This window comes from Teleopsis dalmanni, chromosome 1 (assembly GCF_002237135.1).
Source record: "Teleopsis dalmanni isolate 2A chromosome 1, ASM223713v2, whole genome shotgun sequence".
Classification (NCBI taxonomy): Eukaryota; Metazoa; Arthropoda; class Insecta; order Diptera; family Diopsidae; genus Teleopsis; species Teleopsis dalmanni.
In genome coordinates, this window is record NC_051846.1 from 154,903,038 (window position 1) to 154,923,277 (window position 20,240).

Consider the following 20,240-nt stretch of genomic DNA (forward strand, 5'->3'; position numbering starts at 1 on the left):
CGGATTTGGAGTGGCTACCGCAGGAATGGTTCTTGCTGAGCGGTCATGTATTTCGAATATGATAGCTTGGTGGTCACCATGTGTGTAGATATCTGACACTTGCCACTCAGTTGAATTAGCTAGTGGATCGCTGATAAATGTCAAATCAATCTTAGAGCTTCTACCGTTCCTTGTGAATGTATCCTTTTGGCCGCAGTTCAGTAATACTACATCCAGGGTGGCCAATGCTTCTAGTAGGCACTCTCCCCTGGGGTTTGTCAATGTTGAGCCCCATTCAATGGCCCAGGCATTGAAGTCACCGGCAATCACTATCGGCTTCATATTTTTAGCGTCGCTAACAATATTGTCCAGTCTTTGTTTGTATTCTTCGATTGATAGACTGGGAGGTAAATAACAGCTGAAAAACGTTATTCCATTCACTGTACTTTTTACGTATGCTTCCCCTCCGTCGAAGACCTTCTCTAGTGGGAATTTACCACACGTCCATATCGATGCCTTGTTGCACTTGCTGGTAGCCCAGCAGTGATTGTCTAGTGTACTATAATGTTCGCTCATTATAGCTAGATCTATTTTTAATTCGCGTACAGTCTGCTTTAACAGATCCTGTGCCGCTTCACAGTGGTTTAAGTTCAGCTGTAAAACTTTCATCTTTTTTTATTTAGTATCCTCCGGCGGGCAGTCAAGTAGTGGGGACATTTAGGTCCTCCCGTAATATGGTTAGCGTCAATATTTGTGTCATTTCTACAAAGTAGGCAGTGAGGGGCACCTTGACACGCTTTAGCAAGGTGGTCCTCTCCACCACACTTGTAGCAGTGTTTTGACCAGTCTTTGGAGCTCTGACAGTTCCTTGCCACATGTCAAAAATCGAAGCATTTGTAACATCTTCTGGGGGTAACTTTTTGGAGTAATCGGCACACGGTCCATCCAACTCGTAGTTTGCCCACCTCCTCAGCTTTACCGGCCAGCTTCTTTGGTATTACAATTATAGCCGTTCTGGTACCTCCAGGGGCATTTCTTATTGTTTTGATCGCCGAGGGATGTATTTCGCCTAGTTGGTTTTTCCATGCATCAATTATTTCCTCTTCTGTGGTTATTTCGTCCAGGTATCGTAGTTCAAAGGTAGCTTCCTCCGTTAGCGTTTTGACCTCTATTTCCTCAGGTAGTATACTTTTGATGTGGTCTTGGTGGACACTTGTTATTGTTTCTGCTGATCTTTTGAATTCAAGCAGAAGTTCCCCTTTTTGTGTTTTCCTGATAGAGTGAACATCATTACCGACTGCTTTAAGCTCTGGAGCTCCTTTTACTTTCCGGAGTATGTCCGCAAAGGAAAGTTTCTCAGACGGTTTATTGATCACTACATCCGGTCGAGGTGGTTTCACGCGTTTTTTTGTTTGTAAAACCCAAGCGTGTCGTTTGTTGTTGTCTTCAATTGGTGCTTGAGGTACATCAGCGTTGCCGTTCGTCCCGGCCACCGTTTCTAAGTTGCTTTCCAATGCTTTCCTTGGCTCCTTAGACTTAGTATTATTTGCCCCCACGGGTCGATTTGTTTTCGTCTTCTTAGGCGGTGTCTTCCTACTTTTTTCGATTTCTTCTCCTAACCGTTTGGATATAACTGGTGTTTGCTGCGGCTGAATTGTTTGGGTACCTCTATCGTTGGTTTTAGCAGTGATAGTTTTATTTGGTGTCTCTTCGGCAGTTCTTTTATAGAGCGATGATATCAATGCAACAAGATCACGCATTGCTTGGTGGATGGACCTTCTTCCTCCACCCATCATCTCATTTAGCTCGGATATTTTGTCCCCGAGTTTAACGAACGCTTCCCTTTTCACTTTTGGAACACTGTTCCCATTAAGCTCCGGAGGGGATGAGCGAGCTCTCTCGTTATTTTGCCTCTCTTGTGATAGCACAGGTGAGTGTGTTAGTCTCGGCGCCCTCATGAAAGGGTTTTGACTGGGACTGACTATCCGTGACTTCTTTGCACTTTCGGTGCCGGCTGGAGTATTAACGCCAGAGTGTATTGGTGTTTTTGTGGTTTTTGTGGTTGTGAACATTTTTCTTTGCAATTGGGTCCCAACTTAAAGCCGTTATCTTGGTTTCGTTGTGTAGTTACCCTTATTGTGGTTCCATGATTATCTTTGCAATGCAGGGAGGTCATGCGAGGGTTGACACATAGCCTTATGAGCGCATGTGTTCAGAGCCAAACCGGGAGCTAAGCAGAAAATATTCTTAACTGCCCCTACACCCCAACTTAACAGGACGAATCCAAGATCGTTCTTTAAGGCTTGCCAGGTTTTAACGGGACGGAGGCAGATGAAGCATTAGCCTGAAAGCCGTCTGGACCAGATTTCACTCTAGCCCATATTGGTAACAGAATACATCATCCACCAGCCCAAGTCATCATATCCAATCGTTTGCTCCAGTATACCATAATCAGAATCTTACTGGTATCGATCCTGATGCCTTTTCTTATAGGCTTTCTCCATTATCATGTCATCATGTCCAATCGTTTGCTGTTGTCCAGTATGCCGTAATCAGAATCTTACTGGTATCGATCCTGATGCCTTTTCTTATAGGCTTCCTCCATTATCATCTCTCGTATGTGAATTGTGATGCGACAGTTGTTCCTAACATGATATACAGACGCTGCGCATTTCCGACTCCCTCGTTGGCGCATCAATTGCTCTCACATTGGAAGCAGACATTGTGCGCTTACGTGTCCCTCGATGCCATCCCGGGATGGTGGACGCTTAGTTAGAGCCGGCGTCTACTCGGCTCAGCTTAGGGGCTTCTCAGGGTTTCTGTGACCTTTTAAGCCACACCCTCCGACGCCTAGCTGGATTTTAGTCGCCTCTTACGACAGGCATGCCTTACCGCGAGAATATTCTAACCCCTATTCCGCAGGGGGCACAACCGCACAAGTGTAATCCCGCGTGCGTGTGAATGTTCGCTGCTGGCTTTGCTGTGCTTGCCGTACGTGTGGATGTTCGCTGCTGGCTTTGCTGTGCTTGCCGTGCGTGTGGATGTTCGCTGCTGGTTTTGTTTAGCATATATAAATAACTTTTTAGGTAGACGAAAATACTGTTTTGTAATATTATTTTATTAAAAAAAATACTAAAAATAACTTATACCTAGCCTAAATATAAAACCAATTCACTTTATGTCTAATTAATAAGTAAAATTCATTTCGTATGTAACATTCATAAAAATTCAATATATATAACTAGATATTAAGTAAAATTTATTCATGCATATACACAATTTTAAATAAATAAAATTAAATTAATAAATGTTCAACAATATTTAAAGAATATATTTTCACTAAAAACTGGTTAATGCAGTGCTGTCGACGCAGCAATGTACTGCAACCGAAATGTTCAATAATATTTAAAAAATATATTCGTCACAAAAAACAATCACTATCACGTCGGGGTCACCAAATGTTGGGGCTTCAAGCGTTTTTGAAGCCACTGCGAAACAAAACAATGTATGAGAATACAAAAATGAAAAACAACCGAATCGTTAAAGTTTCAAAGAAATAATAATTTATTGAATTCAAAAAAAGGCTTATATCATACAATTATAGAGTTGCCATGTGCAACCAAAAAAAAAAAATAAAGTTTGAAAAAGAAATCAGTTAGTTTATTAATAACAATAATTTCACGAACAATATGTATTGAATTTTAAAATGATAAATTCCTCTTAAAACTGTGTCAGAAATATTAGCTTCCGAACTGACCATAGCATAGGCCGAATTGTAGCTTCGAATATTGTCAAAATAATTTTTGGACTTTTTCTTTATATTTTTAACATTTGATGTGAGACCGTCATACAATGAATTAAAAAATTTTTTTTGTGTTAATAGTGGAAGATGACTGTTGGAGATTGTTGGTCGCACAGCACAAATCCGCAGACCACCAAAGCACCAATTCTTGTACCACAATATTTGTTATTTGTTACAAAATTTGTTATATTCAAACAACAAAATTTAAGGTTTATTAAGTTATTATTAATAACTAAGTTTCAACAAACTTCAAAATAAATAATTTACACAACGATTTATGTTCAAAACTAATTCATTTATTAATAAGCATTTATTCAACAATGCAAACAACTATAGGTATATGACAAATAAAAAATGAATAAACACCACCGATTGGGCATCCGAATATGCAGCGATCTTAAACGCGACTGATTTAAAGCGAAATTGTATAATATATAAAAACGCATCAAGAGAGCGATTCGGTTATTATATTGATTTCCTACAACAATGATCTTTACCCTGATGGCAACACATTTGGAAGGCATTCCTTTCACGCATTGTAGACTCTGAAGCAAAATGATTTGGTAAACATATTGGTTCATAGAACCAATATGAAAGAGATCAAATTAGGCGGTATTTCACCCAATGCACATTTGAATGAACTTCGCAAAGGAATTGAATTATTATCAATATTATCATCAACTTGAATTAAATTTAAATTTGTAGTATTACATTTCGTATTCTACTCAATTGCATATTTTCTCTATTTCTTTGTCTCTGTACTGATTAGCAAAAAATATCAGCTACCGAACATACAAATTACGTTCACAATTTTATTCACAAATTGAAACTAAAGAAAAAAATAAACTCATCGATAACAAAGAAAGCAATGGGATATCGTCAAATCACACGAAGAAATTATCTCACGAATTAAAGTGTTGTTAATGTCGATTCAATCATCTAATTAAACTTGGAAAAAAATGGTAAAAAATTTAACTATCACATAATGCACTTCAATTGTGGCTATTTCCATTTCAATGTGTTTTTTTTCACAAACAATACTTGAAATTTAATGTGCATTAAAAATGTAATTGTAACAGAATTCAGTTTTGCAACACAGAAAGTCCAAACACAATTAAAGTGGAAAAAAATCGCTCACACAAATCCACCGTAAACAATATACAATTCGCTACAAAAACAAAAAACATTCAAAAACACATGTATTTTGTTGCTGAACACAAACTCTTTTGTTAGCGTAATTATATATAAATATGTCAACGGCAACACAGTTAAAAAGGGAACACAAACTCTTTTGTTAGCGTAATTATATATAAATATTATTTCTTTAATCGTATTTCAAAAAAACAAAAAAAAGGTTAGTTAAACATAATTACATATAAACTTGAGATTTTTATTGAGACCAGCTGTATTTGGAGGTTGTCCCTTTTGAGTTCACAGTGACTTCTAATCTGGTTTCGTGGTTGTACCTGTGGAATGTTATCCATGGAAACGACTTTAAGCGGTGTATCGGGTCAGAGTTCCCCTAAGTTTCCCAGTCGCTTCTTTGTAAAGATCCGCGGAGCGTTGGTCAGAACATGCAATTACTTTTATATGACCCTGATACCAGCCAGCATCACGACTGCTATTTGGAAAGCAAGTTTTGTGACATAGTGTAATAATATAATTGCCAAATGTATTAATAAAAACAAATATTTTTATTTTATTATTTAATGCCACAATGAATGGTAAAGCTACCTTATTTAAAATTAATCTAGCTTGTAGCATGTGAATCACAAATGTTGTTGGGTCGACGGATCGTAGATTATCCATAATATATACAAATATTGTTGGAAGTTTACAGGCCAATGATTTCGTGATTATTGTACTGCAGTAGAGCAAACGAATTTTTTTGCTTGACCTGGAGCATCAATAATACACCATCTATGTCCTTTTTGTCCAGCTTTTTTTTATGAAATTCAAAGCATTTTCAAATTGTGTGGTGAATAGATTGAGTGCTGTTTCTTCGCCTTTGAATTGTTAAGTGATTTCTTTGTGTTGAGATAAAAAAAATCAACTATACCCATAAAGAAAAATTGTTATTGACTTGTTGACTTATGAGTAGTTTATTTCATACTGTAAAAATTACTTAAAACTAAAGAATACAATAGTGTTGTGTTGCCAGATTTTCAACACTTTTCCAATTAACCGTATCCCGGATATGAATATTACAACCGAATGGAGGTTGTAGACGAGTAGGATCCAAATTAATAACATATGGCTTGAATCGCTTTGCAATATAATAATTGATCGTTTATAAATTAATAAAAAAACTTTATCTTTTTCTAGTCATTTTTAGACTAATTTTTATTTATTTAAATTTCTTAAATGTACCATAGTTTCTTAATAATAATTTCCTATAGAATCTTATGTATTGATTGTATTGGTTAATATTAAAATTACTTGCCTCTAATTGGTTAACCCAAATTAGACGTATATAATATCTTAAAAGAAATAGCTTATGAATAAATGGTATTATAACTAAGAACGCAAGTGTTCCACATATGGTTTTACTAGAAACCGTTTATTCTAGTGACAAAGTTTTGAGCTATGCATATTTCACATAGCAATGATAAAATAAAAAGTCAATAATGTTTTGTTTAGATCTTTGTTATAATTCTGGTTTTTACATTTTAGTTCCTTAGCTGTATCTTTTGTATACACTATATCAAACACTACAAAAAGACTGTCTGATAACTTACGTTCTAGTACCGAAGAAAGTTTGATACCTCTTATGTACTAAGAACGCATATATAGAATACTTAGCGTTCTGCTTATTTACTTATTTACTATTGGTTATACAATTTTAATACTTATAATTATCTGTGTCATAAAATTTTCATATACTTATGTCATTGGTCGTTTCGCTCACAATTGTATTCTTTACAGTGGCACACATCTGGTTACCAACTTTATTGAGGGCAACTCATATTGCATGCACAATTGCTTGCAATATGATCCCGGAAAACACTTAACACAAATTCATGTGTTGAGCATGCCAGTCAAATATCTGACTCATCAATTATTTTATATTTGGCATTTTGGGTTTCTCGGTCATGCTTGATATCCGAGAGTTTTGGGTTGGCATGACACATTAAATATTGCACACAACGTATTGTGTGTGGTCATGGTTAATATGCCACTACACGACCTTAATGATTTTACGAGATTAATGTTAGGCGAAGGTGGTGCTCTCGGTGTTTGTGGTATTTGTCCGACGGACAAATACAACATCCGTTGTAATAGCTCGTTTGCAGTTGTCGATGTGAAAGCTTCTGTATTATTTGTGGTGGTGGTTGGACTATTAATACTACGGTTGAGCTCGTCGACTAACTCTGGGGCGTCTAAGACTATAACGTCATCATTGTCAATATCCATTAGCAGTTGTTCTGCCAATTTGACTGCTGGCAACTGCATTTCCATTGCTTGGGCTTCGATAGGTGTGGAGCATTCCGTTCGCCAACCAGCAGCTCTTGGTTTATTTCTCCTATCGACCGGTGTTATGTACGAAACTGATTTACCGATATCCAAGGCGTGGGTTTTGTATTTATTTTTAGTGCTAAGGTTAGTATTGATTGCGTTTTTTCCGTTGATCTTTTTATCTTTTTAACTGTTTAGGTTCTTCGGTGGATGACTCTCAATAACTTTACATCGTGGTCGAGCTGCTTCTGGTTTTCGTTTGCCGAATATTGTCGGCAGCAGACAATGGTGCGGATATTCTTGATGCCACACTCCCAACAGAATAGAATTGGGCGTCCTTAGCATCTACTAGCAATGAGTCCGCATTGTCCACAGCGGCGACAGGCCAATTTGGGATGATCTATTTTCATGTTCTGGACTTTCATTGTATGGTTACGTTCCTCACTTGGCTTGTTATGATTAGTTGTTTCCTGTTCGCGGCGTAATAGCTCAAAGTCTTCGGCCAATGCTACCAGTTCCTCCAGATTCACGAAATCACGACGTTTAATATTTAACTGTAAGTCCGTCCCTGAATTCGATCCAATTGCTGACTAGTATTGATTCCGGCATGTCGCATTAAATTCTGTATAGTGACAACATAGTCTTTAAAAGGCTCTCGTTGTTTTTATCTGCGCGCACGGATCTCATCCTCTAATTTCTCAAAATACCTTGCTGGTAGGAAAAATTTAAGAAAGTCGGACTTAAAGGTGATCCACAGTTTCCATTGTTTATTGTTGTTTCTGTATGAGATCAACGCTTTGTCCTTTAAGAGTTCGGGCATAGTGCGTGGCATGGTGTTATTATTTAACCCATAGACTTCTACCAATTCTTCGATTCGCTCGATGAACATTAGTGGGTCCTTGCTCCCATCATATTTGATAGCCCACTTCCTTACTTGTTCAATGGTTTGTGGCATAGGTGGGACTGCGATGTGTACTTCACTGGTGGGTTCTTGTACTGTTCTTTTAGCCGCTCCACATTTTGTTTTAATTTGATGTTCGCTAGAAAGTGTGTTTATGTTTGCTAAATTTTAATTTGTAAATTAAAAAGAAAGTTATAATAAATAAACAAAAGTAATATTCATATTCAACGTATTTGTTTATTTTAGTTAATTTTTATAATACAATTTTAAATTTTATATTGTGTTCGCAGATGTCGCCGGTTCGGACTTGTATTACTTTCTTATGTAGGGTGGACATTTTAATGTAAAAATTCCGTCCTCACACAATTTAAATTATTTTTCCAAGTTATTATATCTTGAGATAGGGGACTCTGTTAATAATTTTTTTCGAAATCATCAATTTATTACGGGTCTTTTTAACTTAATTTTGTACCCTTCTTTAAATATCGTGTCATACCGTAAGCTACTTTAGCATATTCTTTCACGAATTTTCTATAGTATCCAGTAAAACCAAGAAATGATTTTATTTGTTTTGGAGTATCGGGTAGTTTAAGCAGTTGAATGCTTTCAATTTTACTTGCATTCGGCTTTATCCCCTCCGGTGTTAATACATGAGCTAAGTATTCAGTTGTTTTAGAAAAAAAAATTACACTTGTCAATTTGAATTTTTAGATTATGTTGTTTAAGTTTGTCAAATACTTTCTGAATGCTTGTAATGTGTTCATCTAGACTTGTGCTAAAAATAAGTATATCGTCTAAATATTTAACACATGTTTTATTTATATATTCTTATATATATTCTATATTCCTTTCAAATAAATTTTTAATTTTATGTTTTTTTTTCTAAACTCGTGTCTTCGCAAACTAGTGAATAAATTTGCTTTTATTTATAAACGATGTAAGTTGTCGACTAATAAAATTATTTTCGTTGAATTCATTTGGCAGAGGTTTTACTATTCCTTCATTAATGGTGGTTTGTCCTAGGAATTGTAGTTTTTAGTTTTTGTCGTTTGTAATTCAACAATTTGTTTTTGTCAAGTAGGGTGGTTGTCGAACCAGTTAGGCATTTTATTTCAGGCATTTATTCTTTTATAGTTAATTCAACAATCAGTAGAGATGTTCTGGGGTCACATAATGTTCTTCTTTAGGAATTTGTTTATTGTCCTGTACATAGTCAACCTCCATTGGAGTTGAGTTATTTCGATGACTTTGCATCGAATTTGTTTGTCTGAAATTTGAAACTTGCCTGTGTCTTGTAATGAATCCCTTTACGTGGGGCAGTCTATAGTTGGGATAGTTCAGCAGTGTCCAAGGTTCTTACAAGATAATTTGTATTTTTGGGCTCGACTCCGATTCACAGCGTAATTCCTGATTATTTACTCGTACCTAATCACTGTTTTACTCAAAAACCACATTAACCTTTGTATCGAACATATTCTTTATTGTTGTTATATATATTATTCAAATTTAATTATTTACATAGAAATAATGTTTATATAAAGTAAATAAACAAATTTTTTTAAATAAATAGAATTTTACATTGTTCAATGTATGTAAATCAAGTTAATTTAGTTAAACTTCGTATTCTCTAGAAATAATGTTTATATAAAGTAAATAAACAAATTTTTATAAATAAATTGAATTCACATTGTTCAATGTATATAAATCAAGTTAATTTAATTAAACTCCGTATTCTGTGGAAATAATGTTTATATCAAGTAAATAAACAAATTTTTTTAAATAAATAGCATTTTACATTGTTCAATGTACGTAAATCGAGTTAATTTAGTTATGCTTCATATTCTCTAGAAATAATGTTTATATAAAGTAAATAAACAAATTTTATAAATAATAGAATTTTTACATTGTTCAATGTATGTAAATCAAGTTAATTTAGTTATAATTTATATTTTATGTACATCACTAGGGTTGGTTGGTTGGTTGGAGTGGCGGCCCTGTTTACCAAGAAAAAGCCCACTTAAGCACAAATAATGGCCCGTTGTGGTACCACAAGGAAAGAGCGATGTTCGTATATAGATAAGGTGATCTGTATACGACCAACGCCCAACAGAGAGGCAACGACTCCCCCATTAGGTGAAAGAAAACCAGCCCGACAGTTCTATGAATCTAGCTAGTGTCGTGGTCCCTATCGGTGTTGATATTACAAAAAAAACACGAGGAGTTGGGGTTCGGTTCTTGTGTATTTATTAGATTTAAACCCTACTCCAAATGCTGTCGTCGCTTTGCTACGATCCGGAACTATTGATGCCGACCTGTTGCTGCTGGTGTTGTCACTTCCAACTTAGTGGCTGATGGGATTAATTCCGCTGCAGTTGTTTACTGGTGTAGTTCTGCTTACACTTCGGCTGTGCCTCTGCTGCTTTCTTTGACACAATTATGATCACCACCGAGTTGGTTTTTGTTAAAGATTAGGGTTGTTGCTGGTGGTTACACAGTGTTTTGTTCAGGAAACTTGAAGGTTGTTGTTGTTTCGACCAAGAATCTCGACAGTTCAAAAGGAGGAAAAACGACGTGAATTGGAAATTGAGGAAGAGATAAACCTCATGTTGATTAACGGCTGCTGACGAAAAACGAAATTTGTAGTACGATATTTGTTTTAACTTGACTTCAGCACAACATTTTCGTTGCTTTTAAATATTTTGATGTTAGCAATTGTGTTTTTGACGATATTTGTTTTAGATTGTATTAACACAAAACGTTTTCATTGCTTTAAATATTTTGGCGTTAGCAATTGTGCTTTTGACTATATTTGTTTTAGATTGTATTAACACAAAACGTTTTCATTGCTTTAAAATATGTTGGTGTTAGCAATTTGTGCTTTCGACGATATTTGTTTTAGATTGTATTAACACAAAACGTTTTCATTACTTTTAAATATTTTGGTGTTAGCAATTTGTGCTTTCGACGATATTTGTTTTAGATTGTATTAACACAAAACGTTTTCATTACTTTTAAATATTTTGGTGTTAGCAATTGTGCTTTCGACGATATTTGTTTTAACAATTTAGAATCACTTGAATCAAGTTGGGGCTGTTTTCTATCGATCATAGAATTAACTTATTCCACTTTCTTTTATTGCTTAACTTAACCACTTTCTATTTTTTGAAAAACACAGAGTCAAAATGCTTTCGAACCGTGCAGCCCGACGGTGATACATATGAACACTCGAACGTTAAGAACGCGCTATGGCTTTCAGTTTAGACCGTTCCTTGTTCGGTGGGGACAAAACAGCAACTGCTCACTCAAAAGTTTCTGTACTTTTGCGTTAGCTTCAAAAGTGGCGTGTTTGCTGGTCACGTTTTGTAGTGTCAGCACATTCCACGCTCGCGTTGCGGGATCGTTGCCTTCTGCATAGTCTTATGCTACCGCATCGTAACATGAGACTTAGTGCCAAGGCTATATTTGCATTTTTATTTAATAACGGCCAAACCGTTTTTTCCACACCCTATCGTGCACGTAACCACAACACTAGGTCCCTCACATTGTAGGATGACAGATCAGTTAGATCGGTCAGAAAAGGGGCCCCCAAGATTTTTGATCTTCTTCTGGCTAAAGATGGGCACTGACACATGAGATGAAACATAGTTTCCTCCTCGTCCTCAGAGCCACATCCGCGACAAAGGTCATTATAAGGAAGACCCAGTCTCATAGCATGCCTCCCTATTAAACAATGACCCGTCAGCACCGATACCGTAGCACTGAGCAGATCTCTCTTTAGTTGGAGCAGCTGATTTGTACGCTTTTTATCCAAGTTAGACCAGATCGACCTAGAAATGTGACAACTGGGCTCACTTACCCATTGTTGCTGAGCAATGCTTAGATATTTTTGTTTAATTGCCAGTTTAACTGTTGCAAGTGGAACACCAATTTCTAATAGATGAATATCAGGGAGAAGAGCCCCCGTCTTGGCAAGCTCGTCCGCCCTGCAGTTACCCGCAATATCCCTATGACCAGGAACCCAGATAAGTTGAACGTTAGCACACATAGCTAGGTCATTGAGAGAAACACGGCAATTTTGCGTAATAATTGATGAGGCTGAGGTGCTTACCAGTGATTTAACGGCAGCCTGACTGTCCGAGAAAATCGAATAGCTTTCTACAGAGGTACAATTGTCAAGGATCCATTTTACAACATAATGGATAGCCATTACTTCTGCTTGGAAAACACTACAGTAGTTAGGAAGTCGAAGCGAGACACTAAGACCTAATCTTTCCGAGAAAATGCCACAGCCGACTCGATTGTCTATTTTGGAGCCATCTGTGTAGATGTCTATTGTATTAGAGGTAGATACTCTTCCAAGGGTCCAGTCTTCTCTGCTAGGTATAAGAACTTTAAACCCCTGGTTAAGGTCTGAGTAGGAACACTTGTAGTCGATTGATAAGGGGGCTGGAAGATCCTGATTCAGTATGATCGCATGTCCTGTATCAATTCTAGACCAGCGTGGAAGAGCATTTAGTCTGGTTGCTACAATCTTAGCTTGCTGTTTTACAAGAAGCCGCGATGGCAACCAGTGAAGCAGAGTGAAAAGGGCCTTAGTGGGAGTGAAGCGCAAAGCACCGGTGATTTGAAGAGCGGATATTCTCCTAGTTTTGTCAATAAGTTTAGAGTGACATGCCTTTTCAGTAGCTTGCCACCAGAAAGCAACCCCATAGAGAAGAGTAGGTTCAATAACTGCCGTATAGAGCCAATTTAAAATACGAGGTTGAAGACCCCAGCTACGACCTATAGCTCTTCTACAACAGTAAGTGGCACAAGTAGCTTTGCGGACTCTCTCAACCAAGTTTGCCTTCCAATTGAGTTTAGAATCCATTATGAGGCCCAGATATTTGACGCTCGAGCTTAAGCTTAGTGTAATGTCTTTTATCTTGGGAAGGGAGAAGGAAGGAATTTTGTATTTTCTAGTGAAGAGAATGACCTCGGTCTTACCAGGGTTAATATCAAGATCAAATTCTCTACACCATTCGGTTATCGTGACGAGCGCGGAATTAATAACGTTCGATAAAACCTGGGGAAATTTACTCGATGAAGCGATAGCAATGTCATCGGCATAAGCTATTACGCTACATCCTGATCGTTCCAAAAGTTTCAACAAGGTATTAACCGCTATGTTCCACAACAGTGGGGAAAGTACCCCACCCTGTGGTGTTCCCCGACAAACTGTTCTACATGATTTAAAACTTCCGATATCGGAGGTGATAATTCTTGTTTTAAGAAGGACCTCTACAAACTTCACCAGACTTTCATCAAGGTTTAGATTTGAAAGAGATTTAACGATACCATTTGGGCACACATTATTGAAAGCGCCTTCAATGTCTAGAAAAGTTGCAAGTGTATATTCCCTGAGAGAGATGGAATAATCAACTTGTGAAATGAGAGCATGAAGCGCCGTGTCGACAGACTTGCCTTTAGTGTATGCATGCTGTGATGAAGAAAGAAGTCCGGGGTTTATAGTGTTTCTGATATGAAGATCAAGAACCCTTTCCAGTACTTTTAGAAGGAAGGAGGACAGACTAATGGGCCTATAGTCTTTGGCGCTGGAGTGTGTCGTTCTCCCTACTTTGGGAAGGAATACTACTCGAGCGATTCTCCAACGACTGGGAATATACATGAGTTTAAGGCAGCTGTTATATATACTAAGAAGCCAGGGAAGAATGACAAATTCACCTTGTTGGATGTCGGCAGGAATGATGCCGTCCAGACCTGGAGACTTATATGGTTGAAAAGTTTTGATGGCCCACCTTATTTGCGTGTAAGTCACTTGAAAAGGATTGGAGATAGCCAGCGTAGGTGACTCGAACTGTGCTGATGCATACGCATCAGAGGCTACACTCCCTGGGAAATGAGTGTCTAGCAGAATATCTAAAGTTTCCTTGCTAGAGTTAGTCCATTGACCGTTGGGGGCCCGGATACAATCTAGGGTCTTATGGGAGGAATTAAGAATTTTACGCAGTCGACTAGACTCAGAAGAAGTTTCTATGTTACCACAGAAATTTTTCCAAGCTGCTCTTTTGGCCCGCCGAATGGCATATTTAAATTCCCTAAGCTTTTCCTTATATAGTGCCCAATTACCGGTTGCTTTAGCATCATTGAAAAGTTTTCTACAACATTTGCGGAGATCTATAATATCTAGATTCCACCATGGTGGTTTAGGTTTTCCACGAAATATTGAGGGCTTACAAGCCGCATCTGTAGCGCCTTTGATTGCTGCCGTGAGGAGGTCGACTGTCTGTTCGATATCGGAGCAGTTCAAAATAGTGGGGGGGTCCGGCTGTAAGCTAGACTCAAGAGTTGATCGAAAAGTGGACCATTCGGTACGTTTCCTATTGACAGGCTTGGGTGATCTAATTATTTCAAAGTTCACCAACAGGTCCACGTCAAACATTATGTATCTGTGGTCCGAAAAGGAGCAGTCCTGTGATACAGACCAGTTTTTGAGAAAATTAGAAAAGTGTACGCTAATGAGGGTAATGTCGAGTACTTCCGTTCGATTAGAAGTCATGAATGTTGGTTCATTACCTTTATTAGCGATCATAAAGTTGCCTGCAAGAATGAAATCAAAAAGACACTCACATCGCTCGTTGGTGTCGGTGCTGCCCCACATTTCGTGATGTGCATTGGCATCGGCTCCAATAATAACCGGGATCCTTTTACTATTCGCCTCTGATGTCAGAAGCCTTAGAGAATCATGAGGTGGAGTGGCATCATGATCATGTGCCATGTAAGCTGAGACAATCCAAAGAGCCTTTGCCTCGTGTTCGATGGCCAAGGCTATGTTGTCGTTATTGCTAAATCTAGGAAGTAAAAAGGCATTAATGTTGTTTTTTACTAGAATACAAGATCTGGGTTTACCTTGACCTTCTACGAATACAATACGGTATCCGTTTGCATACAGATTATTAACAACCCGATTAACCCGATTATTAACAACCCAAGGTTCCTGGATCAGAATGATGTCCTCTCCTTTATCAGCTAGGCGGAGGATTAAGGCTGCCGAGGCAGATTTCGAGTGTTGGAGGTTAATTTGCACAACCTTCAACATACCTAAGTGTTTCCAACCACGGTGCTGTTCAGCTTGTCCTCGTCCGACATCGGTGAGGGTTCGCGGGACAGCGCCATATCTGTAAAAAGTTCGCCAACCAATTCGGATGACGAGAAAATACTGCCTCCATCGTCGGAGGAAAGGATACTGATTTTGTCACTTACCCCGTCTTCGGTGATATTAGTATCAGCAACAACAGCCCTGCAATCAGAGACCGGATCTGAAGAGACAACCCCAGAAGGTTGTTGTCGGGCGACTTGGGAGTCGCTTTTGTAGATTCTAAGGGTGACCGACCCGAAGCCATAGTTGATCACCCGATTTCGGGCTTGAAGGGGGGCGAGCGATTGTTCGTTAAGAACAACGAGAGCCTCTATGAAGTCGCCTCTGGGTTCGCTGACCTTAGCAACCTTCCAGTCGTGGGTAGGAAGATCTGGGTTGCTTGCCTTAAGAAGTGCGAGAATCTCCTCAGGCGAAGAGAGCTCCGAAGGAAGCCAGACTTTGGAGCGAGGGCGCTGTGGAATATTATCCATAGAAACAGCTTTAAGCTGTGCGCCAGGCCAGAGTTCCCCAAGTTTACCAATTGCTTCTTTGTATATATCCGCCGAGCGTTAATCGGAACAAGCAATTATTTTTACATGACCCTGGTACCACCCTGCGTCACGACAGCAAGGCGAAGGGCCAGGGTGAAGAGCCACGACTTCCATATAAACCTTCAGGAGAGCCCGCTCGACCTTTTTCCAGTTAACTGGGGAAATGGTGCCGTCACTGTTGCCAGTATCAATTATGGCCCAAGTCAGACTCTCCTTAATGATTTCACTAAGAGGTTTGGAGGGTTTTGAAGGTCCCAGCTTGGGACGCTTCGAAGATGTGGACGTTGCTGACTGTCCAGCCTGTTCAGTCGACCTTTGTCGTTTTTGCACAGGGGCAGAGGTAGTTTTTGTAAAATCGGCGGGACGGACTTTGACATTCTCCCTTGTCCAAGTTATTTTTGCCTTGTCGCTTTCTGTAAGCGAAGAAGGGTCGGCGGGGTTTAGCCTACGGTGAGCTGTCCTCCGTGTTCTATACGCCCTCGTCGAGGGGTTGACATGAGATTTTACACCGGAATTGGAGTTGGTGTTGGTTGCTGGTGGAGCGGTCAGCAAATTCGCTTTGACCGGTGCGCCTGCAGAAGAACAAGAGGCAGCGTTGCTACCTGGCATAGACGCCGAGGTGCTCGATGATGAAGCTGTGCTAAGTAATGCCGTCTGAGAGAGAGGTCTAGACGGATTGACAGACGCTTGCCTTCCCCCCGAAGGGTTGGAGGTTTGTTTATTAGTTTTATTTTTATTAGTATTCATTCTGTTGGGTCCCCACTCAAAGCTGCTATCTGAAACCCGTGAGTGTAGTCACCGGCGAAGATCCCATGGTTATCTATGCAAGTGCAGGGAGGCCATGCGAGGGTTGGCACCAGTCCTTATGGGAAACAGGTGCTCAGAGCCAGATCAGTGCTAATGGGGAGCCCAGCTACAACCGAACCTACACGGTCAACTTAATGGCGACGGATGCAGAACGTACTTTGAGGCCTGCCAGGGTTTTAACGGGACGGAGACAGCCACAGACTTAGCCTGGAGCCGTTCACACGCGAGTGTCACCCCGGTGCTACCGTGTCAGAAGACAACTAGGTCCAGAAACCTGTAACCACCAGCCCAAGGCGATCAAAAACAGAGAAATTGATCAGTAGAGTAGTCCGAGGACGAAAAAGCGGTCGTTGCCAGCGGATACTGGAGCCCATGAAAGGGACAGTGTCCGGTGAGAGATAGATCATTTAGCATTACCCAGGGTGCACCACGTGGAGGCGATCTAACTTACACCCCTTCACTAGGGTTCACAGGATACAATATTCGTAGAGTGTGGTTTTCGAAGAAGCTAAGCACAGATATTTCAACTAACGCGAGTTAAATTGTAGACGCAGGAATATGGAGTTATAACTATGATTCCCTAGCACACTGAATTTATTGAAACACAAGCTGTTTGTAAAAACAGAATACAATATTCGTAGAGTATGATTTTCGAAGAAGCTAAGCACAGAATTTTTAACTAACGCAGACTAAGCTGTAGACGCAGGAATATGGAGTTGTAACTATGATTCCCTAGCACACTGCATTTATTGAAGCACAAGCTGTTTGTAAACACAGGAGGCTTGATTTTATATATCTATGGGTCTCCCGCATAACACACATAAAATAATAAATATAAATATATATTGGAACGTGCTTACCAAGATTTCATGACTCTTCCCTTGTTACCCAAATTCTTAGTATTTCTTGATCTTCGTGCATCCGCCACCGCCACGTGCTAGATAATACCTTCTACCGAGATTTCCCATAGGGTACTTTTGAAGTCTTCTATGGAAGTTCTCTCTCTGGAAACTTTTAAACCTCCCAGATCGGTATCCTGCGATTGTGCTGTAATTGTTGTCAGCTGTCGGCGGTAACTCTGCACCAACCTCGTCTGTTCTGCTCACGGGTGGTAATTCAAAAAAAAAAAACTCGTCCTCACTGCTCGAAGGTGATTTCCAAAAGAGATCGATTTCACAACTTCGTCCCCTTTTATTCGATCTTGTGGACGCTTTTAATTCCGCTATCTGGCTTGTTTACGCCAAATGTGCATTTCGTCATCCACGAATTGTTTTTACATGTTTTGCGAAAAAAAAACATTAAGTTTTCGGTTACTTGCTTGTTTACTCCAATTGTGCATTTTTCCTCAAAGAATTGTTTTTGTATGTTTACGTGACCATTCCACCTAAGAATTGATTTTGTATGTTTACATGATCATTCCATGCTTGTTGTAAAAATATATTGGTTTTGCTTTTTATTTCTTTGAACAAATAATTTAGAGTCGCGCAAATTATGTTACCCTAATTTTTATATGACCGCAAAAATTGGGTCGTTACAGTCTATACCGTCCACTAAACTCTTTGTTTTGGTTTTGTCTAAATTGTCTACTGAAATTATTATTTTGTGATTGTGACTTTGATTGTCTGCATTGCCCACTGGAGTTGTAGTTATGATTATAATTAAGTCCGTTGTTAATCGAGTAATGCTTAATTTTTTTTTTGCGTTGATCTTTGAAAATAAAAACAAATGCGTCATAGCCAAAAACCTGTAAAGGTTTAACTGTAGGTTTCTTTTCAATGCATTTTTCATACGGTTTAGAACCTTCTAGAGCTTCAGTTGATGGTAACGTAAACTGCTGTATTTGTTGCTTTACCCCACAGATATAGTGAAAGCTCTCTTTCATGCAACATGGCGTTGGCACTTTCAACAGTAGTTCTGTTTTGACGTTCGATAAAACTATTTTGTTCTGGTGATTTCGGCGTAGCAATTTCATTTTTAATACTGTACTGTAGATAGTTTCGATATCATCACTGCAAAACGCTAAACTAACGTCTGAACGTAATCTTTTAATTTTTGTCCACCAGATTGAACATAAGCAAAAAACTGCATAAGCTTGCCAATTACTTTAGTCTTCTTCTTCAAAAAATATACAAAACAATATCTGGAGTAGTCGTCTTTCAACAACATAAAATAGTTTGCTCCACCAATTGACGGCGTACTCATTTTTCCACATATTTTTTCCATTTACATGAAAAGTTTAGAAGCATACCGCACACGGTTTGCAACTGTTTTTGGAAAAAATTCCCTATGCTGTTTGCCGTATATGTAGCCTTTACAAAATGGCATAGATCCAATCTTTAAATCTGGAACAATATTTTTGTTAATCATTTTTCGCAACGTTTTAAAATTTACATGTCCTATTTCTTCGTATCAAAGTTTAATTGAGTCATAACAAACGACATTAGGTCCAGCAAACGCTGCTGCAATTGACTTAAAATTAAATTTGTACAGCCCTCCATGTTCATTGCCTTTTGCGATCATTTTATTATTTTTTTATAAATATGACACGAAATATTTCTTTTTCAAACTGATATCCATTGATTTAGACGATGAGGTATTTATAACACATTATTAAATGTGTACACAGTATCAACAACTTGTGCTTTAATTTTGCCTTTTCCAGCAACACTCAATTCGTGCTCATCACCAACTCGAATACGATGTACTGTATTTGGCAATTCAACATAATTAATAAACAACTCTCTCTGAAACGACAAGTGATCAGTAGCTCCAGAATCTGCGTAAAAAATATTTAAATTTTTTGCTTTCAATAGCCGAATTTTTATGCAAAACAAATAAATGTGCATGGCTGCTGGCAACTGTATTTGACATGTACTCATTTCCCTCTTTTTCGTAGTACGAGTGAGTGTCTTGTCGCTTTTGGTGTGTTGTTTGTTTTGCTTTTTACGACATACTCTTACTCAGTGACATTTTGTTTGACAGTAATTCACTTGCCTTTGGGTTTGATGTTGTTGTTTTTACCTGTTTTTGCAATGTACACAGATTTTTTTGCACTATTTTGTTGAGTGTCAGCTGTCACGCGGTAGACCACACATTGAAGTCACCTGCAATGATGATCGGCGATTTCGATCTCGCGATGCCTACTACCATATATCAGCTATGATTATTTCAAACTTGTTTATGTCCAAGCTAGGGGGGGCGCGTAACAGGAAAAGACGAACACTACTTCTACTTTCGCCCATGTGATATGATCGCGAGGAGTTGCGATGGTGAACGGAAAGTTCTTGCCGTTGATCAATTATAATGCCGTCTTCCCTGGTTGAAAGCCAATAGTGCGCTCAAAGATCGTCTGGCTTGACAGTTTTTGCGTAGCTATACAGTGATTGAAGTTTAGCTGGACTACCCTTATTTTCTGAGAATGTTACATCGCTTTTATCATTTTCGTAGTGTTGCTGCTTCTTAATAAAAAGTCTTGTTTGAAGTTCTGATCATCGATGACGAACACAATGTTTATTTTTTCGTAGGATTTTATTTTGTTTTCACCTTCATTTTGTCCAAAACCGACTAGATTTTTGATTTCAAAAGTTCTACATTTTCCAAACACTC

At 38.6% G+C, this 20,240-nt stretch overlaps 1 protein-coding gene across 1 annotated transcript; it reads right to left on the reverse strand.

The window, feature by feature from the left end:
• Positions 1–7,575: 7,575 nt before the first annotated feature.
• LOC119666495 lies at positions 7,576–13,008 on the reverse strand. Its single transcript, XM_038075774.1, has 3 exons — positions 12,132–13,008; positions 8,172–8,299; positions 7,576–7,827 (listed from the first exon to the last, which is right to left on the reverse strand). Exons 1-3 carry the CDS (start codon positions 13,006–13,008, stop codon positions 7,576–7,578), a joined length of 1,257 nt encoding a protein of 418 aa, XP_037931702.1.
• Positions 13,009–20,240: the final 7,232 nt, after the last annotated feature.